At 37.2% G+C, this 27616-nt stretch overlaps 2 protein-coding genes across 3 annotated transcripts; both read left to right on the top strand.

Annotated features, from left to right (window-relative positions):
• Positions 1–992: 992 nt before the first annotated feature.
• RGS18 (regulator of G protein signaling 18) lies at positions 993–11797 on the top strand. Of its 2 annotated transcripts, none has more exons than XM_065673854.1 (5): positions 993–1335; positions 1988–2089; positions 5494–5555; positions 7108–7274; positions 9841–11797. In XM_065673854.1, the coding sequence occupies exons 1-5, from the start codon at positions 1217–1219 to the stop codon at positions 10093–10095; spliced, it is 705 nt and encodes a 234-aa protein (XP_065529926.1). In that variant the 5' UTR covers positions 993–1216; the 3' UTR covers positions 10096–11797. The 2 variants fall into 2 exon arrangements, with proteins under 2 accessions (XP_065529926.1, XP_065529925.1); XM_065673853.1 differs by having other exon boundaries at positions 5491–5555.
• Positions 11798–14886: 3089 nt separating this feature from the next.
• On the top strand, positions 14887–21991 carry RGS21 (regulator of G protein signaling 21). The gene is given in 3 exon segments (XM_065673856.1): positions 14887–15129; positions 20658–20824; positions 21788–21991. Coding segments are annotated over 3 exon segments (537 nt in total). The 5' UTR covers positions 14887–14963.
• Positions 21992–27616: the final 5625 nt, after the last annotated feature.

The following is a 27616-nucleotide window of genomic DNA, read 5'->3' as shown; positions in this document are numbered from 1 at the left end:
GAAACTGAAACTGAATGTTAAAACCATAACTCGCCTTCTTAAAGATCCTTGGGTTGCAAAATGCGGATTTGCACTGAGTATTTCCCGCTTAGTCTGATTTTAAAGTTTGTGTCACATATGCAATACATGTGAGTTTTCTTTCATTTTTTTCTCTCTTAAAAAATCCACAATAGAGAACATCTTTTTTGTTATGTTTCAGCAATCTGTAGTCCCAGCAGAGGTTTTTTCTGTAATTCACTTGAATGTTAATACCTCCTGTCCTTCTCATCTCTGGAAGCCACAAGGAAAAGGCCGTGGTGGGACAGCCACCTGAACTTACCCATGTTGCAGTAGTTGTCAGAACTGAACAAAACCAACACAAACTGTACTTAAGAAACTTAACCGACACCAAGGTAATTTGTGCTGATCAGGCTAAAATATTAATACATTTTTACATTATGCAAACTGAAAAGAGAAAATTTTGGTTATTTACTGTCAAACCAAACAAAATTCCCCCCCTTTTTTTTTTTAATGCTAAACTGAAGACTTTTTATGTTGTCTGTGAGACTGTAAATGAAAGTAAAGCCACAGAGAGAAAAAGGAGGAGTTTGAAGTGGAGAAACTTGAAATTAGAGTAGGTGCCCATAATTTCTGAAAAATGGGCAAAAATTAAAATCTCTGCTTACAAGATATCTGCTCAACCACAGGTTCATCTGGCTTTTGCAGGAGACTGAGAAACCCTGCGTTTCAATTTCACATGCTGCTGATAGAACTGATTTTATGTCTGGCATATGACACCGCTGGAGGCTGTAGAGGGCAATTTAAGGTCAGTTAGAATTTCTTCTAAGAGCTTAAAATAATGTTATATGTTGGTGGCATCCTAAATCCAGTAAAATAGCAGCTGCCACAAGCAGAAACCCAGGAGGTGCTCCCTGCTGGTAGCCGTGTTTGTCTGGATGGTCAATGGCCATTTTGCAAAGTTGCAATCTCACTTCCCTAAATGACGGGCGTAAAACCAGAACCCTACTTGAAATCCTGTGTACGTGCAGCTGCAGTGCAGTGAAGGTGGAGAACCTCCTTCTTCCTACTACCTGCTCTGGAAACTGCTCAACGGCCAATTGGGGGCAACCGATACAGCGTGGGAGAGCCCTCCTGAGCACATCAGTCACGCCAGATGTAACTGCTGTAAGGAAGTAAAGAAACGTTTTCTGAAACTGGGAAGCCTTTTCAGAGGAAGATGGAGAATCCGCTTCTTTTATTCCCCCAACTAAACATTTCTGCCTCAAAAGATAAATCCTATTGCAAAGTCATGAAATCAACCATTAAGGAAGAGCCACATAAAGCAAGCAAGCCTGGGTAAGTTTTAAGGGCATGCTGATACTGAGCATTCTGTTTACATAGAGGATTCTAACATAGCTTGTGGGTATGAGTTTAGGGCACAGCTCTTTTTTTACGTATTCATGAAAACTCAAGAACTGCAATCTCTGAAATTATATTCACAAAATACTCATCACAGATTATTTTTTTCTTTTGTAAGAACAAGGAACAAATAATAAAGTAAGAACATAGGAAAAGGAGGTTTCAACACATTCTGAGAAACGCTTCTTTAAAGCCTGAATATGATCCGGTAAAGTTTCTTCTTAAAAATTTCAAATGACAGGAAACAATACTTCCTTTTTCTCTGCGAAACTTTAAAAGTTGAACAGCTGAGCCAGCTGTTTATGGTTTCTAATGTGAAATTTCACCCCTTCATTTCAAAATCAAGAGAGTGAAAATGAAAAGATTTCTATTTCTCTTTGCCAGTGCTTCCTATGTAAATTTGTGCTAAACTACAAAGAAAAAAAATCACTAATGTGAATAATTAGGAGAAGTAACATCAACATTACTGTAAGTAAATATATGTGGATCTATGATGCAGAAAGAGATACTAGTCAAAAGAAATGTTTGAGGGGAAAACCCCCTAATTTTCAGCAAAGTTGCTTGAAAAGCCACCCTAATTCTGTTGTAGAGCTAAGCAGAAGAGGAATAGGCTGAGCCTTCTCCTGCAGAAACCTGAATTTCATGAAGGTGATCATCTTGCTAAACCTGAAAATTTGACAAAAGCAGCAAGGTAAGTGTTATAAAAGACTGAGCAGATGGGGATTCCTTTCAAGAAGTGCCTGTGTGAATCAGAACGATTCCTGCATCTGTGTGAGTGTGTTCAGACTTGGCAAAGGCTTTCAAGTTCTATTTAATTTTGAAGCTAGCAGTCTAACTCAAGCATGCAAACACTATAGAATTACCTGGTATGCACCAAGGTAGCTCACCACAAGTGTTTTTACACCACTAAGTGTAGACTGGTCCCCATACACTTGCAGATATGTTTAAACCTTTCCTCATGCCAACAGCATTTTTATTAGGCCACTGACTACATGGAGCAAGCAGCAACTCAGAAAAGTAGCTGACAAATTATTGCTTACAGGGAAATCGTACAGCTACTTGGAAAGCAGGTTTCCCATAGAATTCTGTGATGTACAAATGCCAGATAAATGTCAAATACTGAATGCATAGTTCCTCAATAATTCCAGTAATTACTGGAATGCTTTTGTCTCCAAAATTCAGATACTAAAGTTTAAACACTGTTGTAATATTGTCCCTATTATACTATTATAAAGATGCAGGGTAAAATCTTGGTTTTGTTGGATTCAATAAGAGTTTAGTTTCTGACTTCAGTGGGGTACCAAGATCTCACTGATACATAAGAATTGCATTTGTAGGTCATGACTGAAAAGAAGGAATTTGTGAAGTACTGCAACTCTGTGGCCTACACAAATTTGGTGCCCTTTTCTTTCCATTACAGATCACTTCAGAATATTTCCGTGCTTTCCATGATCTTTTGTCTTTAGAACTTGGTGAGCCTTGTTTAAGCAGTTACTATCTTTGGGACCAAGATGACTCTTTGACCAGAAAAAGGGCTTCTACAAGTCCATACTAATTGTGAACACGTGGTAGAAATGGTATAGAGACCCAAATGTTGTTTCTAGATCCCATGAAAAAGTGGTCAAGAGCATTTGCACCTGTGCATCAGGGTAATTAGCTGTTTGTTGCTCATATGTCCAACTATCATGCCCGTCCAAATGATAGGGTGTACTCGGAATCTGGAAGACTTTCCAGTCCACACCGGTGGGGCATTTCATTAATTTTGTTTTTCCTCTCTCCTTCTCGTTTTGCGTCTGGCAGAAGCCTTAATTCAGTGGTCTTACAGCTCACTCAGGAGTACAAGACATTGCAATGGCAAAGTTAAAACAGTGCTGAGAACACTCCTTTTCCATTTCTCTTTTCCATACATGTAAAACCATGTAAGACTGCTCCTAAAAACAGGAAGCACAGCCTCCACGCCACCTGTATGCAGGCAGTGGTGAGTGTTTGATTACCCCAGGTATCTCAAAATACATGGCCATCAGTGCATTCTTATAATCTCTGAAAAGGCACTTTTAGAGCCAGATATTATAGCAATAAATAATTCTCTGAAGAATTTCCCCCTTTTAACAGACTATCACTTCCTTCTCAGCTAACTGCCTTTTACCATGTTATTCTCAGCTGGGTGCCTAACAGGGATTCAACACTTCTTGTGGTATAGAAGAGAAACTGGTAGATTTTTACCAATCTTTACATATGGATTAGAGAGGGGTATTTTTCTTTTAAATTAAAATAAAAGATAATGACTCTTTTTTGAATAGTAAATGAGATGATAGTTTGAGATTTATTACTTAAATAATTTACAGAGTTTTTATAATTTCCATTCTTCACACAGAGATACTGACTAACACAAGTATTAAAAAAATCAATGAAACACTGCAGTTGGCCAGTGTGGTGATTGTGGAAATGCCTCTGACCTGTTAATTAGCTTTTGCTCATCTCTAGAAAGTGACAAAGCTGAACAAATACTGGTTTCCATCTGTTGCAGCAACTCATTGCTGCACCCAAGTGTTGCGGATCTATGGCGCTATTGGGTTGATGCGTTTTTTGAAGGAAAACGAGAAATCCACACCAACTTTCGAAACCCAGCAAAGAACTTCTCACATTCCATGCAGTTGCAGATGACATAGGTTGTCTGAAGTCATCAGGGTTTTCCTTTCACTGTGACCAGATTAATTCCTGTAACTATATGAACCCCCTGTTCCCAGACTTACAAGTCCACAGAGAACTGCACTTTTTGTCCTTTCATAACTAAAACCATCTGTAAGAGAGTGAGCTCTTGTTTTCTCTGACTCCAGAATCCCCCAACTTTACTGGTCTGTGCTCATTTCTTCAATTTCCGTTCTCCAGCATCTGTACCTCTGCAGAACTGTTTGTTTCTTCCCAGTTAGGAATTTCATTCCTATAGGAAATGACTAAGACACATGCATCACCTATTAAATTAATAAAAAATACTACTTTTAGTTTTGTGCAAGACCAAGATCATTACTGGCTTAAATTCCTTCCCGAAATGACTGGAATTTCTTTTCATCTAAACTTCATGTGCCTACAGATTTTGCCAAGGCAACCCAAACTTTGTGAATCAGGCAACAGAACGTCAAGCCTCCGCGAGGAAGGGGGAATCATATCCAAGAAATGTTCAGTCTATGAAGGGTTGCTCAAACCAACTAACCCCAGACAAGTCACCTACTGATACTTTCAGTGTACTGTGCTTTGCCCTTGAATGAAAATGGTTCTAAATATTAATATTCATAAAGCAGCTGATAAAAATTGACTTCAGCTTCAGGCTTGAAACTTAAGTCCTGCTCCTAGCATGATGAAATTAATCTCTGGGCTTACTCCATTTCTGGTCTGCTAAAAATCAAAGTACTGTTGAGGTGTGCATTTAGGGTTAATCTATGCAAAACAAAAAAAAAGGGTTTCTCCAAAACTGTAATTGCATGAGTGATGTTGGCTCTTCTTTACTTTCTTCATTGTTCTTTTAGGCAGAGTATTTGAAATCAAAGTAAAATATGTGAAACTTGACATATTTGTTGAAGAATATGTTTTATAAATGGAGCATAACGTTGTGGAGAACAAACCAGCCTATTTGTGCTATTACCCTGTAAGACTAGCACCTAAACCATATTGCTACAACTTTGTCTTTGTGTGGTAACACAGCCTCAGACCAAGTACATTGAAAACCAAATCTCTGCAAGAACATTTTTTAAGTTTAAGTAGGTGACTGCCCTGGTTCCCTTATGAGTTTTACCGTACTGCATGATATCAATGTGCTAAATTAGTAGCACAACACAAAACACTGAAAAGAAAAATCTCTTGCTTTTGTGGATTTTTAGGCAGGGGAAAAAGTGCAACTCTGCAGGAAAAGTGTCAGAAAAAATGAAACCAAATGTTTCTGAAGTCCCTAAAAAATTAGCTCCTTTAGTAATGTGATCTAATCAAAGACTTTGTGAAACAGTCTTAAGCAATAATGGTAACAGATTACGTAAGTTGCAGCAGCTTCAGAAATACACAATATGCACAATTCTTCAAACCCGCTTTCTGTTTCTTAAGCAGTGTGTCTCCTGAAGAAGCAGTGAAATGGGGAGAGTCTTTTGACAGACTGCTTTCTGAGAAAGGTTTGTAGCTTTTCCCTCTCTGTGCAGACTGTTGGGATAGAAAAATGATAGAAAACCACAAAATCCAGTGCGCACTTAAATAGACCTGGCAGCTACCTAAACTAGATCGGATGGGTTATCTGTAGCAGCTTGTGTTTCTGCTCTCCTGTGCTTAGGCTATAGCATGCTGTCAACTATTGAAAATAGTTGAAAATGGCTTTTAAGTTTTGTATTTTATTGAACAAAGTAATGTAACAGATAGCAAGGAGTTCCTTCAATAAACAGTAGAATTTCATTTGAGCATTGTTCAAATATTCCTGACCATAAGATCAAACCTTAAAAATGAAAACATGTTCTGTGTATTTAAGAACAGACTTTGTCACTTCTGGTATAGTTTGTTTCTAAAACAGTGATAGGATCAAAGCTGACTGTCACTTGAAAGGGCTTGTTGCTTATGTAATTATCAAATGCACATCCGCATCTGGAATATTGTGTCCAGTTCTGGGCCCCTCTGTTCAAGAAGGACAGGGAATTGCTTGAAGGAGTCCAGCGCAGAGCCACAAAGATGATTAAGGGAGTGGAACATCTCCCTTATGAGGAGAGGCTGAGGGAGCTGGGTCTCTTTAGCTTGGAGAAGAGGAGACTGAGGGGTGACCTCATCAATGTTTACAAATATGTAAAGGGTAGGTGTCAGGATGATGGAGCTAGGCTTTTTTCAGTGATATCCAGTGATAGGACAAGGGGCAATGGGTGTAAACTGGAGCATAGGAAGTTCCACGTTAACATCAGGAAGAACTTCTTTACTGTAAGAGTGACAGAGCACTGGAACAGGTTGCCCAGGGGGGTTGTGGAGTCTCCTACACTGGAGATATTCAAGGCCCGCCTGGACAAGTTCCTGTGTGATGTACTGTAGGTTACCCTGCTCTTGCAGGGGGGTTGGACTAGATGATCTTTTGAGGTCCCTTCCAACCCTTGGGATTCTGTGATTCTGTGATCAGCCCCTCCCTCCATTTTGTGTACAATCTAGCTACAATGCTGGACACTATGTGCTTTTCAGATCTGCCCCTTGAATAGCTGACATCAATATGATTGCATTACTTCTGCGGATTAAGCATACTTGAAAATATCTTCAGCATGATAAAAATAAGATAAATCAAGCTGTTAAGATGTTAAACGCCATTCATTTTAAATTGTTACTGGCGACAGTCTACATACAAAGATTCAAATAGTGTTTCAGTCAACCTGAGTTGACATTCAGCCAGAATAAAATCTGTCACTTCCACAAACATCCACATGTTTTGATTATTTCTGTTTCTAAATTAACGAGATCTTGGTAGTGGAGTTTGACAGATGCTGAGAATTCTCTAATGGGAGTTGCGGTAGTCAGGATCTTAATGAAAAAACTGCACTTATTTGAAAACCTTTATATATTTTAAAGTAGTTACCTATAACGTGATGCAATTCAAAGGGTGCAGAACCTATTTTGTTGCCTTGCACAGACTGTGAAAAGAGTAACTGTTTGATAAGGATATATGTTGTTTTTTTTAACGCCATTCAACATTCCTTTCTGTAGCTGGACTGGATGCCTTTACGAAGTTTCTGAAAACTGAGTTCAGTGAGGAAAACATCGAGTTCTGGATAGCTTGTGAGGATTACAAGAAGAGCAAGACTGCACATGAACTTTTGCCAAAGGCTAAGACCATTTATGAAACATTCATACAGAAAGATGCTCCAAAAGAGGTACAGTAAAAACATTCTTCATTGTATACAGTATTTGACACAACTGCATCTGATGAAATCTGATTTTAAGAAGTGCATGCCTAGATGCAGAGACAACAGTTAATCATATAGTCACTGACATAAGAAGGCTGTATCTTAAATGTCAAAGTTTTGGAAAGAAATGTGCAAGAAACTGCATAGATTATTCTCACTGTCCCCCATATTCCTTTCAATACTCCCTCCATGTTACTCTTTTAAATGTAGAACAAGAGTTTAAATGTTATATTATAGGACTCAGAGATTCCTAGTGGTCTGTAAAGCCAGCATATATATACACATATACGTGGTATATTTAAGAAAAAATAGTGATGTTAAATATTAAAGCTGCAATGAGACATACTAGCTAAAATTTGTGGAAGTATTATCTGTCTTTATTTAAAGCTACCTCCAGACCAACAGACCTATTGTCCCTTTCTTTTAAACCAGTAATCATCTATTGAATTATTACATACCTGAGGTTCAGAAGATTTATTTTAAATGAGCCAAAGGACTAAAAGAGACTAGAATAAGCTATTAAAATTAAACATATCCTTTAAAACATAACTGTTTTAAGCATGGGCTTTTCTTGATTGATCCTTCCCCTGATTGATCCTTCCACCCTTCTACTCCCCAGATCTAATTGTGTGTTCTTGGTACGTTACTGTCAGCTGGGATTGGGGGAGGAAGAAGGGGGTGAGCGGCTGCGTGGTTTTGGGTTACCAGCTGGGCTTAAACCACGACACACATACACAAAAATATGTTCGTACATCAATCCTCATCAACAGTAAGGCCTTTTTATATTACTGTAATAGTGAAAGAAGTTTTCATATATACAATTTCTCCATATTACTGAAAAATGTTACAAATAATTCAGAAACGAACAAAAGGAGTATTTTTTGCCTGCTCTACAAAAGTGGTGAACAGACTGGGAGATGATGAAGTCTCACTGAAATCACCATCAGCCTCTCCAATAGGTCTTTTGGACTTACAATTTCCTGTAATTCTGCTGAGTTTGAGATCGAATTATGTTACTGGCCAATGCTCCTTCTTTTCCTGTATTATTTCTTTCTTATTTGTCAGTATAGCAAAATTTACACACTAACTGCTGCTTCCCTGTAACAAGGGTGTAAAAGGTGTAATTCTTATTTTAAGAGAAAGATTACAAAATGGTGCATAGACTATATTTAAGATTCAGATCTGCTTTTCTTAGGAAATGCCCACTTTCAAAGGCTTATGTCCCATTTTATTTCCTTCCCTGCTGAATGTCTTTGGGGTGGACCTTATGTAAAAAGAGACTCCATAGTTGTTCAAGGTAAAACCTGTCACTGCCATTTGACCAGTCTCTGAGCAGTTATGGTAGGGTATCAAGTACTGGTACTGTCAGCACTTCCAAGGTTGACATAAGTGAAAAGGTGAGCCGTAGGAAAGCTAGGGAGAGGACAGGGTGTGGAAGTCATACTTTAACTAACAGTGACATAACAGTTTCTTTAACTGTTGTACTTTTGATTTGGTGCATGTGTGGGTAGTGTGAGTGCTGGTGTTCCCCTTAAGCAGTTGGCTATGGGGAGACTTCCTTCCTTGGGCTTAGCTGAGCAGCTGAGACCAGCCAACAGCATCTCATTTCACAACACACAGCTCTGGAACTTACATCTTTTCTCTGACTAACATCAGAGCAGAGCTCTTTCACACATACATTTCAGAGTGTACAGTTTTATGATAGGATCATAAAATCGTAGGTTTGATGAGTGGACTATTTTATCATCATTAACTGTCCTTCAGTTCTTGGATTTACTTTTTAACTAGCTTTATGGAAATGACAGATGTATCTTAGAGAGGAAAAAAAAAAGCATACTAGAGAAGTTACTTTCTGACTGAATCAACAATTTTGAATATACATCCTACCTTATTTTTCAAAATATCTTGTTCAGGTAAGTGCCTGAGACTTTAATAAAATTCTCATGCTAATTAATCCTTTCCAGTAAGTCTTTCCAGAATTACTAATTAATTCTTTCCAGGATGAAGGCAATGACACATTGAATAAATGATCAGTTTGATACCCCATCAAAAACCTCCAGAAACACATTTAAATAATTTTTATATTGCAATTATTAGAGTTTTCTCACCTTCCTACTACCAAAACTCTACACAGAAACCAGAAATTTTAAATATTGACTAGCTTAGTCTAATGAGATGGAGTTCTACATGAATCCTAAATGAGAATGAAGTTCTGTATTAGTCCGGTGTTGCAAAGCTTTACAGCTGCAACTATACGAAGATTGCTATTAGAAAATTACTTTTAGTCAAACATCAAACTTTACCTTGTATTTGGCAGTTTTCCATTGTACCAATGACACATCTGTGCAGACTTCCCAGCAGATGTTACATGAACATAATAACTATTTCTGTAATATAAATATCCCATTGTATCAGGGATTCAAGGTCCTTTCATCAGAAAAAACTCACCAAAATACAGTATCATTGCTATGGATAATAACACAGGAAATGCATTAATGTATATTAAAGAAATCCACTTTTCCTCATTCTCCAGGTGAATTTGGACTTTCAAACCAAAGAAGTCACAAGTCAGAATATTGGACAGCCCATCATCACCACCTTTGATAGAGCACAAAACACGGTCTACAGGCTGATGGAGCAAGACAGCTACCCACGCTTCCTGAGATCTGATCCTTATTTAAATTTGGTGAAGGGGAGAAGTCCCAGTCGTCCTACCCTTAGGAGACGGTCACGGTCTTTCACTGTCAATGATTTTAAAGGTGTACGACCAGACTTCACTGTTTGGTAACAGGGAAACTGAACCCTCATAAATTTTACCTACTGCTGCAACTCATGTATTTTACAGTCCAAATCCTTAGCAGGTGTAAATGAGTGGAAAGTAAAATTACATGCACTTGCACCAGGTCAGAGTTCTGTAGCCACTGATTAATCTCTTATTATAGAGAAGTAGGCAACATATTGTCAAAACATATCATGTAAAGCTTTCATGCAGTATTTTTTTTAACTCACGTAGAAGCTGTAATCATATTTAGAAGAAAAACTTGAGTTTCCTGCATAAAAATGTTGTATAAGATGCCAGTTGATAATACCCACTGTGTATCGTTGGCCTGTATTTAGGACAGAGTCTCATCACAGTTAGAATCTATATACCTAGCCTTTGCACATATTTATGATTTATGTTTCTGCAATATTTTCTACACTAAGCACAGAGTATTTGTGGTATTTTCTCATACTGCAAAACACATAGGAACTTTATTAGGTATAATGTAAAGTTACAGGGATTTTTTCTACAGCCACTGCATAATTAAAATTTAGCTATTGCATATTTTAAGAGGAACATAAGAGTATCTTTAATTTTTTGGGTACAATTTGTACTGTTTTCTTGTTACCTGTGTCTCTTTGTGTTTAAGTTATGCTGTATATATTAGTTTAGCCATCAAATACTTGTATTCTAGGTTTTTGCAACCAAATGAGTAGTAACAGAGACCCAAGAATGCTATTTTAACACAATGTATGTCATTAAATATCAGGTCACATGGATGTGTATATGTATATATAACACTCCTACTTTTATTTGCAGATATTTATGGTATACCAACTGCGTTACTAAGCTTTGTTCTAAACTTTTTTCTGACTTTTATTTTGAAAAATAATCTGAAAATTAACAGCTCTTGGACTCAGGTAGAATAACCTGCAGTTCTACTGGTCATTACTGTACTCTCCATGGTCATAGAGAAGGAAGGAGAAATCTCCCTTTAACTTCAGTAGTAAACTGAAGTCAGATATGTCATTTTCACAGTCAGTATACATTGTCTTCTTTCAGAATTGATGCAGACATACCTTGAAGCATGGGAAAGCTTCTAAAATCTTAAACATTGGTTCAGTCTAACAAGTGGCTGCGGGATTTAGTTGTAACTATGACTTGTATATTCAGTCGCTTTTCATGAAGTTTAAGATTTTTCCCTTCTCTTCCCTCTTTGTAAGTTGTCAAAGTGAAGAGGTGCAGTTCCTGAGGGTGAAAAGTCATGCTCATTACTAGTTCATCGTATATATGAACTGCTTGATCTGGGGCTTTCCCTGTCTGCTTTACTAACTTTCAGTAAATCTTAAGTGATCTGCTTAAAAAGTTGTCAGGATTCAGTTTATCACCAGTACATTGATGAGTAAAATGTGAAGACTTCACTTACAGTTCAATACCGGTTGTAATTGCTGCCATTTCAATCCAAAGTGTTACTGTGCACAGAGACCCGAACTCACCAGGAAACACTGCTGAGCTGCAGTGTCCTGAGAACCATCTCCAAGCTCAGCTTTACCCTGGGAAGAGACAGGAAACACTTCTGCAGCTGTGAGGAGTATGATCCTTGTTGGTTTATTCCATTATCCTTCCCCCATCCCCAAACTCCAGACACATGCTATTTCTAACTGTAAGCAGTCAGAACCTCTGCACAGTGATTCAGGAATAAATCAGATGTTTTTAGTAACGTTGATAATGTGTTTCCGTCTCTGTATCAATATCAAATGCAGCTTTGGATCTTCTCAGCACCATTTTTTACAAACTGCACTCCTGTTGTCATTGTCATACGTGTCACATGAATGAGTGAATACAGTGAAAAGCAACTTCCTAACACAATTTCATGGCTTGAAGTCAGTATGTTCTTCTGGATAGATTATTTATCCCTGCTCTTTGACTGTCTGTTCCTGAGTCATGAATCAGTTCTGCCACAGATGATCCTGTTTCAGATTAGGGAATCTCTAATCATAGAATCAACTAGACTAGTATGTCTGAATGCCAGGTTTTGCAGGTATTTAAAATATGCATGTTCCTATGTTCTTTATTACTAACTTTGTTAGAGAAAGAGAACAGGTTTGAGGACATCTACAGCTAGATTCTCCCCTGGTGCGACTATGTGTCTTCATACCAGCTGAGAATCTGCACCTTTAATCTTGCCATTGATCAAATAATAATAAAAAAAAGAAGTATATTTAATACTATTCTAAACCCCAAGCAAATGACAAATACAGTACCTTGAGTAAGACTTTAACTTCTTAGCAAAAAACCAGCTGTTTTTCAAAAGGGTCTGTAATGATAAATTTAGGTCAGCAGGCACCCTTTGTTTCATTTCACTGACACATGGAAAGTTTTCTTTATCTCCAGGGAGGCCTTCCTCAAAAACACCAGTCTTGTGGTACTGACAGTGCTGGTCCCTCTTAGGAGTTTTATGATGAAAACAAACAAGACATTTCTGGTAGCTATTTATGCATGTATGGTTTTCAAAGATAATTATGAACTGTAGCTGAATTTACAGCATACGAATGCCATGGGAACTGCTGTAAAAAGAAAGTCAAGATAAATTCAGAGAAAGGAAAGCAAAGGGAACAAAGATAAACTAAAATGACATATTTAGCTGGCAAAGGGTTTTTTCTAAAAGAGGGTCCTTTTAGTGGGAGAAAATGAGTGCTCTAATACTTAGTTCTCTACTGTAGTTCTGGAAGATTAACTAAGCATAGATTTAGTACAAGTCTGTGATGCTGTCCCAAGGCTGAGTTAGATGGGATTGATCAGACTAAGGGCTACCCCTGCACAGGTGGATTTATGGTATGAACCTTAGAGTAATGCCAGAGAGCATGGTCGGGCTTCTCTAGTCTTGGCAGAATCAATGCCATAATTATGTAAATCTTCTTGTTTAGCTGACCTAGTACAAATAACACATACACAAAACCAATCATCAAGAATTTTTATTGGGGATTATTTTCTGTAGCAGCTTTTTAGATTTGTATGTGCCATTCAGCATCCAGTAAGAGTGCTCAAAATGCTCAGCTCTCAAAATATTCCTCTTACTGACATAATAACTCACTGTACATACACACTTCACTTTACTCCTTATATACATGAAGTCACCGTACCCAAAGTACAAGGGAAATAATCTGCCTACCTGTATAGCACAAAGGTTTGTCTCCTGCTTCAATACTTCAATTTTATTAGATGCTTTAAACCAGCTGAATCATTATCTGCTCTTCTTGTTTAACCTCAGGGAGACGGAAATTCACAGACACATTATCTTCTTTGGCTTTTGGAATTTAATCTGCGCAAAAGGAAACTTGATTAATTTTTGATTTCACAAGAAACAAGAGGAATGCAATCTAAGATAAAGAATCTAAAAGAAACTGATTTCCATCTTCCATTGAAGTTTGCAATCAGTAATATGGCTCTTAGACACCTTTACATGCTACAGCTTACAAGAGACTCACAAAAGTCAGATCATTTTTCTCTCCTTTTTTTCCCCAGCTGCTCAGCCTGCCTTAATTAGGTACTGCTTTGAATGCAGTTCCCTCTCTTTTCCACGCATACTGCCAAAAAACCTCAACTGAGAAAAAAAAATAAATGCGTAAAATCATCATCCTCTCCTCAGTGATTCATATGCTCATGAACTTACGCCTGGCTTAGCTGCTTGCCCTGGATCCCACTCTGTAATTTGCATTTTAGTCAAATGCCTCAATCAAATGCCTGTGTGGCTCTATGCCAAAGATAAACATGTATTTCCTCTACACAGCATTCAGGTTGCTTCCATTCCTACTTTTTTTCTTGCTAGTGTCTTGTTGTCATCTTCCTCTTTTTGTATTCAATTCATTTAGGGCTGGACCCAAAAGCTCGCTCTGGTTTCAGACTAAAGCTTTTCTCTCTCCTTTCCTAAATAGCATCTGTTTGCCTAACTTCCTCATAAATCTTACAACAGGTTATCTAGACACCAAGATTTATAGTCTAGCCTCTATCATTGCCTTCTCTATGAAATGTAACTAAAATTAACCAGCATGAAGTACAATTCCATGGAAGTCAATTTAGAGTTTTCAAACAGGACAGAAGATTAAGCTGAAGCCTAACGTAAAGACAACCCTGAACTGTTGTTCCTTCACCAGGCAACTTGCTTGTATTTTAGAGGCTTCCATTTCTTCACAGCTTTCCAGACTTGTTTTAGATTTCTGCAGCTAATGCTACTCCATATAAGGTTTCTGAGGCATAGTGTCTACCTTTCACATATTCTTGCATTGATGCAATTTATACTTGTCTCATCATAAGGTTGTAATATGATCCTATATGTTTGTGCTATATTGGCTTCTTGTATGAAGTTTTGTGAAGTGTGATGCTATGTAAAAACCAGTGTATTCATCCATAAACTGCCAAATAATCTGCTAGTTATTACTAAATGAGAATCTTCAAGGTTGTACATTTTCTTGAGAAACGTTTCCATTTCTTCTCTGATGTAGATTTGTGATTGTATAGTGTTTGTATAGTACTTGGCAATCCCATATATGAGGGGCCCAGAATGCTGTAAAACATTGTGACAGATTGTTCTTGAAATCAAAACATTTTACCTGAAGGGCATGCTTTGCTTGGGTGGAAAATAACAGCTCATTTTCTTACGCAAAACGACTCTGTGGCATACTGCAGACACACCAAGTTATTCATATGGAAGAAAAAATAGTGCTGTGATTAAAATGTATTTGCATCCCGTATGACAGGCGTTTCCATGTTACTTAGGAATGCCAGCAGTGCTCAAATCATCTGGGCTTCTCCCATCATAAGAAATGCAGCCAAGTCTCTGTGTGCTTGAATTGCCTGGACCAGCAGAACGTTAACTTGATTTTTCTGCTAAGCTTATGCTATACAAAACAACATTATCCAAGCAAACCTGGGTGTGGAATGGATTGAACAGGGGCCAAGTGCTGAAGGGCAGTAGCATACTGAACGTGATCCAGGGGAATCACTAGCACACCAGAACAGCTATTGGAGAGTGTGACCTTTTTTCTCATTTCAATCAGGTGAGTACGAGGCAACTGTTTTAGGAACATATATAAATGAAAGTGATTTCTTAGGTTAATACACCAAGAGTTTGAACATAAAGCATTTTATATGGTCTATTGACATTAATATCTAACTCCAATGTGGATCAGAGGAACAAAAAACATCACACCTTATTCCTCTAAACAGCCAATAGCTTTTTGTACAGGAAGGTAACTCAGTGAAACTAGTGCCTAAAAATAGCTAAGAATAAAAGATGACTATTAGTAAAAAGCCAAGCAGTAAGCTTAAAAGTTGAGGAGACTTAAATATTTAACAGGTCAGTAGTCTTTAGCAAGTAATATTGGCAAAGGAGGAAACATTCAATCAATAGATCACATTCCCTTTCCTACAGTTGTAACTCTCCTGTGGCCTGTCAAAGACAGGAGACTCAAAACAGGAATCCATAGCACAGTTCTCAGAGTTTCAGAAGTGTTAAGTCAGAGGCCTCATGGATAAAGTTCTTAAAATACCCTGAAATCAGCTGAGCAGATAAGGGTCTAAGCTACTTTGCAAGTCTAGTCTGAGTTATTATTTAACTGAGGATGCAGACATCAGCACTGTCAGCTGGATCCAGATTTCAAAAAACTTTACAAACAATTCTGCATGCAATTTCCATCCCATCTCTAGTACATATTCATATTTCTTTTCGTTTGTTGGATACTGTTCATTATGAACAGCCAATACATTTGCACAAGCAGCTGATGCATTTGTTTTAATACTAAGATGACTTTTGCTCCTTATGAAATCTCAGTAAAATAGTAATTTCTGGAAAGAAACTCTAATAAGTTTAAGCATCAGAAGTATATGACAGTGCTACCAACTACTTTTTATGAGAAGAAATGCCTGACTTCGCTTACTGAACTTGTGATATTTGTACTAAGATAATAATAACAACCCTATTACCTTCTGTGTTCCTGGAATACAATCAGCTTACGTACACTAAATAGTCACTGAACAGCATGTTACACAATGGTGAAAATCCCTCATAGCTTGTTTGTGGTTTTGTGAATTGTGATCAATACACCATAATTGCATGAGCAATCAGATTGCATCATCTAGTTATTCTGTGTGCTGGTCAGAACACCCATAGGTTTTAGCACCTTTCTGTGACTGCTAGAACTGTCTTAAAAGTATCTGTCAGCACCGGAAATCTTCAAGAGGTGCTTATGTCTGTGTCATTTGATATCGGGCAAATAGAAATACTTTAAAAAAAAGCATCTGTTGTAGTGTTTGGAACTGGTTTTTTGTTGTGATTTTTTTTTTTTTAAGTATATAACCACCTGATTATAAATAAAGTAGGGACAGATTCTGCAGCCCTCCCTCTCATAGATAGTGTCACAGAAGTGAATGGGACTCTTTTGTAACAAGAATGTTATTGCCACTTCAAAAATTAAAAATAAGTAAATTTATGAGCATAGTTCTAAGGTGAGTGAATAGTATAATCATTGGGACTAGACACAGGGTAAGCATCAAGAAATGAATGGAACCATCCAAGAATGTGTTGCTCATAACTGTGTCATCTCTGTGCTTATAACTGCACTGACTTTACTGGCATGGCACCAAGGAATTTGGAGGAAACTCGCATCAGACATTTATCTAGAATTTTGTCTCTTGGCTGAAATTCAATGCCTATTTTGAACTGCTCCTAAGTCTTTGCCACTTTTCCCCGAGAACCTAGGGCACTGAAAAGCCAAGTCCCATTTGTGTCTTTTTTCAAAGAACGAGATGTAGTAATACATGTAAATGCCTGCATGGATTTGCAGAAGAATCTCCTGATTGCTACATGAGAAAGGTAGACCAGCAATGACAAAACATAACATTAGGGGAAAAATATTACTATATCAGCATTAATTGAGAAAGAGACAATCTCACTGTAAGAAAATTCCAGTTGTAGGTATTTACCATCTACAAGGCCAGAAACACTACAAATAAATATTGTTTGGATTTTATATAATGTTTTTCCTCTTTACCAAATCTCAAACCTAGGACTGAATCAGTCACAAAGGATTCAATGTGCATGTAGATGTTGAGGGTTTTCTCTCCACCTTCAAGATGTTGAAATTAATTTTAATAGCGCAATGCATAGAAAGCTTTTGATCCTGACTGGCAGTGTTACAGCCTGCAGCACATACTCAGTGGAAATAAAAGAAAATAACTGATTATGGAACATAAGAAACTGCAAAGAATCAGGATGACAGTTCGTATTTTTCTCCTTCTGTTATAACTTTCAGAAGGAGATGGATGCAAAGGTAAGAAATTGCAGAAAGGATTTGTATTTTTCTGCCAGGAATCTTTTTCAGCATTATGTAGGAGTGGAAGGGGCACCTTGGGTCATCATTTCTAGCTTCCTATTATCAAAGGCAACAATTTAAAATATTCTATTTCATAAATATGTGAAGCTCTACCTTTGAAGTACACAGGAGTAGAGAGGCCCAAAATTCTACTGGGAGACTTAAAAACACTTTCCTTCTTCATTTTCAGTCTAAATTTATTCACTGGCTGTTTCTATACATTTTTTTCTTTTGCCAATATGATCCTTAAGCTAAAATAATTCTTTTTTCTCTCTGGGTTACGTCTGCATTGACAGAGAGTGATCACAGCTCCTCTTTGCTTTCATTTTACAGGCAAGCACAAGTTCCTTACAGGCAAGTTTCTTACAGGAACTTCTCCTGTAAGACAGTTCAGTTCTCCCAATCATCACAGTACCACACCTTTTTTTTATCTCTTCCCATCTTATTTCAGCTTTCTGAAGCACCATTGATCAGATTCACTACTTTTTGTCCCATGTGAAGTTCAAGTAGTTGGCCTGAAACTTCTTTACAGATCCACAAAAGGTGTGGATGAGGAATAACTCCATAACATTACTAAGGTCAAAATGTGGTGTGTGGTGGTGCTTGGGTTTTTCTTTCTCACCTTAGAAGACAGACAAAAACTGAACACAGGACTTGAGGTGCAGCCTCACCAGTGCTGAGTACAGGGGTATCTTCACCCCGTACTCCTGCTGGCCACACTATTTCTAATATAAGGCAAGATGCCCTTGGCCTTCTCGGCTACCTGGGCACAAGCTGGCTCATGTTCAGCAGCTGTCAACCAGCACCCACAGGTTCTTTTCCAGGCACTGTTCCCTAAGCCTATAGCATTGCATAGTGTTGTTGTGACTCAAGTGCAGGACCTGGCAATTTTCCTTGTTTAACCTCATACAGTTGGCCTTGGTCCATTGATCCAGCCTGTCCAGATTGTTCTGTAGAGCCTCTCACTCAAGCAGATCACACTCCCCCGCAGCTTGGTGTTGTCTGCAAACTTATTGAGGGGACACTCGATCCTCTCATCCAGAACATTGAGAAATATATTAAGCAGAACTGACCCCAATACTGAGCCCTGGGGAACACCACTTGTCACTGGCTGCCAACTGGATTGAGCTCCATTCACCACCAAACTTTGGACCTGGACATACAGCCAGTTTTTTACCCAGCAAAGAGTACACACATCCAAGCCGTGAGCAGCCAGTTTCTCCAGGAGAATGCTGTGGGAAACTGTGTCAAAGGTTTTACTAACGTCTAGGTAGAGAACATTCACAGCCATTCCCCTACCCACGAAGCAGAACACCTGCATTAATTTTAGTAAAATAAAATAAAACCTACTAAGTCTGTTCCAAGTAGATAATAGGGTATCAGCTCATTGAAATTCTTCATCTTTTATTACCTGTCACTAGAGGTTACAAGAAGAACTGATTAACACTTGAAATTTCTAGCTCAAAAATCCTGGCTGAGGACATTTGTAAGAAAAATTTTCTTAAAAAAAAACTATTAAAAAATGTAGTTACAAACCACTGAACCAAGGTTTATTGAAGAAGTAGATGTCTTCTTTTAAAACACATGAAAAATATGAGCTAGACGACCAACAAGATTTATTTCTTGTGTTTTGTTTCGGGTTTATTTTATTTGTAAGCATCACTATTACCTCCTGGATGAACAATCAAGTTGCCAATGTCAAATAATATATTTTATGAGTCTGTATGGCTCTCTACACTCTAAAAAAAAATGTGCCGCACTTTTTGCTGACTTTCTGTTATTCAGTGCATAGGGTAACAGAAATTACTTGCTCTGCTCCCTCAAGGAGATAGATAGCCAAATAATAGACTAACTGACACAGACTGCACAGGCAAAAGATCCCAATGCTATTTTCAAGGATAGATGTTGTTTCCACAGGTCAAACGCTGGGGAACCATGGCCTGGTCTGAGTCTGTGGATACAATACTAGCTAATAAAGGTAAGCAGTGAAAAATACGTTTTTTTAAACATGCATCAACCCAGTTCAAGAACGTTGCCATAAGGTTTTCACACTGCTTTCCAGTTGGACTCTCCACGTGCTTTGAAGTACACCAATACTGGAGTCATGCAACCTGCCGTGCTGAAAAGCAAAGGGGGCATGTTTCTCCAAGCTGCAAACACAATACACCTCCGGTCAGTGCTAAAGGGACATTTAAGAAGGCAAAAACCTCTGAAAGCGTTTTGGTTTTAGATACCATGTTAAACTCTGTATGCAATGGTTCTCTTTCTCCCTTTTTTAACTAAAAAGCACCCCCAAAACCCACCAAACCAAACACACAAACCTTTTCTTAGGTATTCCTGTTACAACAAAATATCTATGCTGTGCATTGGCTTTCAGTCAAACAAAAAAATGATAATTTCTAATTTATCTAAAGTCACTTCTCTAATAGATCCCATTTCAACTGACCTGAAACCTCAAACCACATGTAACTTTAAAATTTCCTTGCCCCTGCCCCATTTTCTACAGTAACTTTGTGGCCTGGACCCTGGGGTGTTTCCACGCTGTATCTTAACAGCATTAACTTGACTAACAGAACTTAATTTGGGTGCTGTCAGCCTTCTTTTCTAAGAAGTTGCAACTTGGATTAAGTTTAAATCAATTTCGTCCAAACAAACATTTCTTTATTTCTTTTTTCCTCTTAAAAGTGTAAAAAATGCTGAACAAAGAAATAACAAAGAGTCCATCTCTTTGTCCAAGTCTCTGTCATTATTTGAAAGAAGATGGAAGGGCTATTCAAGCAGGGTAAGCTCAGCTCTGAGAGGAGCACAGTACTGCAATATAACTTAGATTTCTCATTGTTTCGTAGAGCAGCAGTGAGCCTCAAATCCCTAATTCTCTAGTCACTAATAACCTTCTTGAAGGCCAAGATCTCTAGGATCCCCTTTTAACTAGTGTATCAGTGCTAGAGACCAGACAGTAGCAGGGAGCTTTCCTCAGTTAGTAACACTCTGAAAGAACTCTTAGTCACTTTATCATTGTTATAGTTTCATCTCCTATTTGTTGCTCCCAAAACAGCCCCTCAAGACTAATTGCTGGCTGACAGGCCAAACAATAACAGACACATAAGTTACACCGTACAAAATGCACATATATATATACACGCATGTATGTACATATATATGATCTGTATTCGTCTTTCAGTTTTCCTCTACCCATTGTCTCATGCATTTTTTCTCCAGATGGCTTGGCAGCTTTTAGGACGTTTTTAAAGTCAGAGTTCAGTGAGGAGAATGTGGAGTTCTGGCTCGCCTGTGAGGACTTCAAGAAAACCAAGTCCTCAGCTAAGATCGCCTCAAAAGCCCAAAAGATTTATTCTGACTTTATACAAGCTGATGCGCCAAAGGAGGTAAATAGTTTTCTGTGTCTACTTTGGGTACTGAGGATGGGAATCAAATGGAAAGTTCAGATGCAAACTTCGAAGAATAAAAGAAAATACAATTCAATGTGGCTGTTTTGCATTTTCACGTCAATTATTTACCAGGTAGGAAACACTGCATGGGACTCTGTAAAGCAAAATAAGACCTTTTATGGTATACATATTTTCCACAGAGGGCATGGGTTTATCTCACCTTCTGAAAATTCCACCTTAAAATTTAATGAAATATATATTTGATATAATTTGTTTTCTTTAACCATTTTAATAATGCAATAAGCACCATTTCCTCCATATTTTAGGTACCAGTATATTGGAATATTAGTGGTTGTATTTGTTCTTTCATACAGGTATTTCGACATGAAAAAATTAAAATGGAAACTTGCAAAACATTTCCATCACAGCATTTAATGGTATCATTACTTAAAAAATGCTTATGATGAAAGAAGAAATTACTACTTCATTATTGCTCACATTCTACTCCCTAACAAATTTTTACACTCATGTTTTTGCTTCTGACAGTGAGTGTGCTTTGAGTGTCTCCATGTCTTACATATGATTGAAATCCATTTTATTAGGATAAAAAACAAAAAATACTTATAAAATACATAAGGCCAAAACCTAAACTGATGCTGAGTACCTTCATCACTAATTTACCCATTGGTAATCAGTACTTCAAAGGATTTGCATTGGCAAAAAATGAGATGAACAGAAACAAGTTTCTCCCCTTCTTTTTTGCAGTGATGCTGTCTCTTTAAGAGTCAAATAAAATTAAGAATTCAGTATGGTAGAAAATTAAGGGATAACCTTCCTGCTTATTTGCATCAGTCAGGATATTTGGGGGGAAATTCAGATGCAGACTGTGTCCTGTACAGGAACAAACCTCAGCTTTCCAACCAAACTGACATTGGTTTTATGCTTCCTTTCTTCCTACAGATTAATATTGACTTCCAAACTAAAAACCACATCTCTCAGAACATCTCTGAACCCACTCTCAGCTGCTTTGATGATGCTCAGAGGTTAGTCTATAGTCTCATGGCAAAGGACTCTTTTCCCAGATTTCTAAGGTCAGAAGTTTACAAGGAATTGGTAAAGAAGCAACAGAATGGAAATCAGAAGAGATGGTTCCCATTTTTGTGAGAAAATGCCCAAGGGATTATGAATTTGTAAATGCCTCCCATTGCAAGTCAGCACAGTTAATATTTTATTAAACTGATTGTACAACCCAGATCTAAATTGCCTTTGCCAGCTTGTTTTTAAGTACAATAGGCACATGATACTTTCTAATAACAGTGGAGAAATAGTCAAGAAACAGGATGGAATATGCCAAGACATTTGAGCTTCCTTTTTAGTAAAGAAGTTTGCTATTGATAATTTTGCCAGTGCTTGCTTTATCTGTCAAAGTGTTTTCACATTAAACAGAATGTTTTGGGTTTTCTGATTTGTTATTGATTTTTCTGTAGAAGTATGGCCTCAAAAATAAATTTCAGGGGGCTTGGATACATTTACTCATTCATTCATCATCTCGTTTGTAATATGTAAAAAAAAAAATTAAAAAATCCTCCTTTAAGCATATTTTATACCAGCTCAAAACAGGAGAAGTAGAAATATGGTAGATAACACAGTATGATAATATTTAATAGGCAGATGCTTTATGACAAATGTCCCTGGCTTTCAGAGCAAATTACTGTTTCCTAATGCAGCTGTCTTCAATACGACGCTATCCAATTTTCTTTGTGTTTATTTAATTTGAATTTTTATTGAGAAGTCTCATTTATTAATTGTGTAGGCATTTGGAAAAAAAAAAAAAAGCCCAAACCGTGAGTAAATATTCCTTTGTACATTTTCAATTAATAGTTCCTTTTCTTTGCTTTTCCAAGTGTATCAGTGATACTGTCCCCATGTACTCATGAAATGAGTTATTGCAATTTTTCAATGAAATACAGGTAAGCAGAAAAGTAAACATCAGAGGAACAGTTTCAGGCAAGTAAGCATGTAGATCAGAATTTAATCATGGCGTTATTTTTCAGAGAAGCAAGATGCAGTAGGATTCTAGTGCAGTTGTCATGTTTGTACACACTGATCTCGTTCATTGCTGTTGGAGAGTTTATTGCATATATTGTGATGAAGGAAGGAGCTGTTGTATAGTACTGAAATAAAAAATAATTTTAAACCATATCGGGCCAGGAAGAATCTTCACTATGGAAATAATTTTAAATGCAAGAGACAGCAGTAAGATTTTTCTTAAAAACAAAACAGAAAAATTCCCCCCAAAAACTTTCATTTGATATTAATTGGATTGTTTCGATTCTTTTGCTTTTGAGCTGCTCTGAATCTCTAGGAATCTCTCATTCTCTGTTCATGCCTTCTATACACCATCACATATTCTATGCAAAAGATCCTCTCTGGTATCAAACTACATTAAAGAAGTAATTCATGTAGAGAAGAAAAGATATTAAGTAGTCTGAAAGCCCCAGTACACTGTCTTGAGTTGTATACTTAGGTTAAAGTCCTGCCACAGCTTATGTAGGTAGGTAGTTAGGTAGGGTATAAAATACTTCTTCTTTGACACCCACCATCTTTACTATCACCTACTTTTTCTTGCTGTCTGCATTTCATTTTCATTTCTTTCTTCCCCAGTACTAGTGGTTAACAGAGAAACAAACACGGTCGCTGAGGTTGAGCTGAAAAGAGGATGTGGGTTTGTTTTGCAGTCCCACAGCTACCATTCATTTTGCAATGATACTTCTGTGGAAAACTGTAAGTTCTGCCTGCAGCGCAGCCTTGGTCTCCTTTCTGCACCAGGGGATTTCTGCTGCTTAAAGTCACAGTGAAGGCAGCAGTCAAGATTGCTGAAATTTACTCAAAAATGCAGCAAGTAATTTTCTCTTCTTACAAATCCAGTTCTCATTTTCAGAAGAGAAACTTGCCTCATGTTGGAAGAAGTGGGATCACATCACTTTTCTTAGCAGGGCAAGTAAAAACAAAAAAATTTACCTTGAAAATAGATGTGTGATCACAAAACCTCAGAACTCACTCCTTTAAAACTTGCACACTTTTGACTTTACACCATCACAGACAGAGCTAGGAACTGGTGAAAAGATGGCTGCCAGGGGTCTCCAACTCCTGTCTGCTTGAAAACGCAGCATAAAGAGAAGTTAGAAATATACATAAAACAGTCAGCTTGTGTGGAATTGTGTGAATGAAGCCACATAAGCCAGTGGAAGGGCCCATGCTCACCTTTGTGTGAGTTAGATCAGATGTGAGATAATACAACCCACTATCTGAACTAGAAATATGAAATTTCTAGAAGTTCTGAAGCCTAGAGACTAAAAATAGCTGTGTTTTTTACCATTGAAACCATTTACCATTACCTCCACCTCTGAATTTTGGGAAAGACTACCTGTTATATCTGGACTTTACTGCTATGTCTAAGAAAGGGAAAGCTACCATACATATAATTTGGCTCCTGCAAAGAAAGTGCAGGTAGATTAAATTAATAACACCAGTATAAAATCATACTTTATTAATTAATATTTATGTTCATTTTGAGAGAAAACGCCTCCCAGAAAAGTTTCCATTTTTTCCCAGCTTTTCAACTTCTATAATACTTGGCCATGGAAATTAGGCTCAATGTATTCTTACACATTTCAGAGGAGGCCCTGAGTGCTTTGATCTTTAGTGAGAAAAATGAGACAATACTAAAGCAAATGATTCCCTGCCTTATTTTTTCATATTGCTGCTATGGTTTAGCTGTCCTAAGTAAGACATTAGCTTGCATTATTTTTTCTTCTATATTGCATGGGTTTGGTTATTTGCATATAAAATGAGTAGAGCTGGATTTGTCTCTCAGTCCATATCTGTTTCCATTCAGGTTTGCATGTAGGTTATTTTTAGTTCTATGAATATTTTGCCTACTATGCATAACAGTCCTGGAAAGGTAAACAAAGGCACATACTCAGTAAAAACTGTACGGAAACCATGTTTTTCCTAATGCAGTGGTTATAACTTAAAAGCTCATAAACCAGAGAAGAAAGGAAAAAATAAATCTTTAAATAAGTTGTATTTTTTGAATAATTTCAAATGTACTATGCTGTCATATAAAGATCTTGTTTTAGCTGAGAGAAAAGGGCAGGAAGAGAAGACATAAGGAAGATGTAGGATTTACTATTTTGGATAAAAAACTTATCTGTGTTGGCAGCAACATCTTCATGACTGCACAGCATGGAGAATGTAGCAAGGCAGGGTACAGAGAAATTACCTTACACTGATCAATCATGCCTAGGTTGGAGCTTCAGTTCTTCACCAAGTTCCAGTGGCAAAGAACTCCTCTTATTAATAATGTATTACCTTTCTCTCCCTCTGAAATGTAGAGTAATTGTGCCATGTTAACTTCAGGTTACAGATTCTCTAGTCTATTTAAACAACCACCAAACATAAATAATGTTATTAATAGTTCTTACGGTCTAATTACAGATAGTTCTGCCACTAACCTAAGCAAATACCCAACATTCAGGGCTCAAGGAGCATTTGCTTCTAAATAAAAATTAAAGAATGCAAAGAAGTATAAACATCATAAACTCAGGAAAGCTCATTCTTCACATAAGTAACATGGGAAGCTGCTTTGAAAGGCTGAACTAGTTTGGTATTTAAAATACTATATCCAATAGTTAGATGCATAGGCAAATTCAGGCTGAAAGGGCCAACATTTCATCTTTGAAATGCTCTTGACACTGTAAAATGACACTACATAAACCAGGAGATAAGAGATAAAATGCCATGGACTGACACTGACACTACTGCTTGTACTGTTAATATTTTTCTAAGTTCTGTACTCTGTCTACCTGGTCTTTCACCCAAGCTCTTCACCACGAAGGAACTTCTCCTGCTTTAAGCTCATTCTAAATCTGTACAGTGCTATCACTTGTCTTCTACTTGAACTTGCATTCATATTGTATAGCTGCACCATCAGCAACTACACAATATGAATAGTTTCCAATTGATTTGAATTTAATTTCCAGAACAAATTGGCTGGATTTTGATCTAAATGCAATCATTTTGCCTGTCGTAATAAGATAAAATGGCACAGTCAAAAGCCCTTGTATTTATTGAACTCCTTACCAGAGCTGAGCCTTTTAGGAGAATAAAATTAAAAATGTGGCTTGTTAAATGGCATAAAAGGGGGGTTTGTGATATGATGTCTTTTCAAGTCAAATGCTAAGTGCAACTTATTCCAATCTTGACAGAGTCATTAATATTGACACCTTTTACAGTCTCAAATGTCTTTCACTGTTAATAGTGATTCAGCACTGGAAATTCTGTATTTTGAGACAGGAATTATTAGAATAACCTGTAGTTGGATCATACTTACTATTTTGTGATACTTTTGCCGTATTGCAGTTACTCTCGCTCTTTATGTAGCTCTCTGCAGTGACAATGACATACCCCATTGGAGCTGTATTCTGTTGCTGGGAATACATGGGTTCTCCTAGCAAAACTGTGTTTCTGCATAAATTTTAAATCAAGAAAATTGGATATTTAAAAAATATGCCTAGGTTGGTTCTGTCATTTCTCATGGCAGGTCTCCAAGCTGGGTCCAACATTTTTATTAGGACTAATTTTATTTTATTTTTTTTCCATGCATAACTAGGTAGTAAGTCTGTATTTTAAACTGAAATTAGAATTGGAGGAATGGTAAAAGGGGACACGAATGAAGGATTCCAGTTTAAAGAAAATGTCCATCTTGTCCATAAAGTGTCACAAGTTTCTGTCAAGTGAATTAATAAAAAAGAATGCTTACCACCTTTAAGTACTTTATCCCCTAAAAATGCCATTTCGGGTTAGCTCTATATATTTAATAATTATGAAAATAAAAATGTATGTTTCTTAAAAGAAGGGTGGAGTTTTTTGTTGGCTTTGTTTCTCCTTAGAATGGGCAGAAATATGAAGTAATTCATACTTTACTATCCTCTGTGAAAACAGGGTTTTATGCATTGGTAATTGAAGTCCACCAGACAATTCCTATGAGTTGTTGCTTACCAAAGTGCTTACGGAAGCATTGCAGTGTATGCCACAAAATTTTCTCGTTTTATTTTTTAAGAAAATTGTATCTCACGTCTTACTTTTGTAATACATTTCAATATGATTTTGGTGTTATTATTAATTTTTATGTTAATTGTGTATTTAAAATTATTCCAGGAATTGATCTTTTGTTGGAAATCCATATGAAAAAAGAGAAATAACAAAAAGAATTACAGCCCATTAGAGATCTCCTTTCAGTTCTCAATTATATAAAAGTGAGGGGAATTCATGTGCAAATGAAATCTGCAGGCATTAAAAGGGGATGTAGTACAACGTAATTGAAGAGAAACTGCACAGAGGCAGCAGAATAATGACAAAAAAAAAAAAGTAATGAGATTCAGCTTCATAAATGTTAATCTAATACATTTAGGGGAAGACAGCTTGAAATGCAGCCCACTGGGCAGGTGGTATCTAGCAGTATTGTTGAAGGGCATTCTGCACCCTTGGTTTAAGGGCTTGTTTATTCAGATGTATGTATTATCTCTTACCAAAAATACCTTTCAAAGATCTGAACTAGCAGATAATGTTTAAACAATGTCCCTTTTGGCTTTGGCTACTATGGGGAGTATAGAAATATAATTCCAAGTGTATGGCCTCGCATTAAGGACAACCAGTTCCAAATGAGCTTTGCTTCAGGAATTGAAAGCAGTTCATATGGATCTGAATGTACTAGGTCCAAATGCA

Source organism: Lathamus discolor, chromosome 3 (assembly GCF_037157495.1).
Source record: "Lathamus discolor isolate bLatDis1 chromosome 3, bLatDis1.hap1, whole genome shotgun sequence".
Classification (NCBI taxonomy): domain Eukaryota; kingdom Metazoa; phylum Chordata; class Aves; order Psittaciformes; family Psittacidae; genus Lathamus; species Lathamus discolor.
This window is presented reverse-complemented; position numbering and strand designations above follow the sequence as displayed.

Excerpts from the sequence above, each read along its gene's own strand:
- RGS18 (XM_065673853.1), top strand. The coding sequence starts at position 1,217 with ATGGAGAATCCGCTTCTTTTATTCCCCCAACTAAACATTTCTGCCTCA. Across the intron at positions 5,556-7,107 it reads CAGACTGCTTTCTGAGAAAG|CTGGACTGGATGCCTTTACG; the intron begins GTTTGTAGCTTT and ends TCCTTTCTGTAG. Across the intron at positions 7,275-9,840 it reads AGAAAGATGCTCCAAAAGAG|GTGAATTTGGACTTTCAAAC; the intron begins GTACAGTAAAAA and ends CTCATTCTCCAG.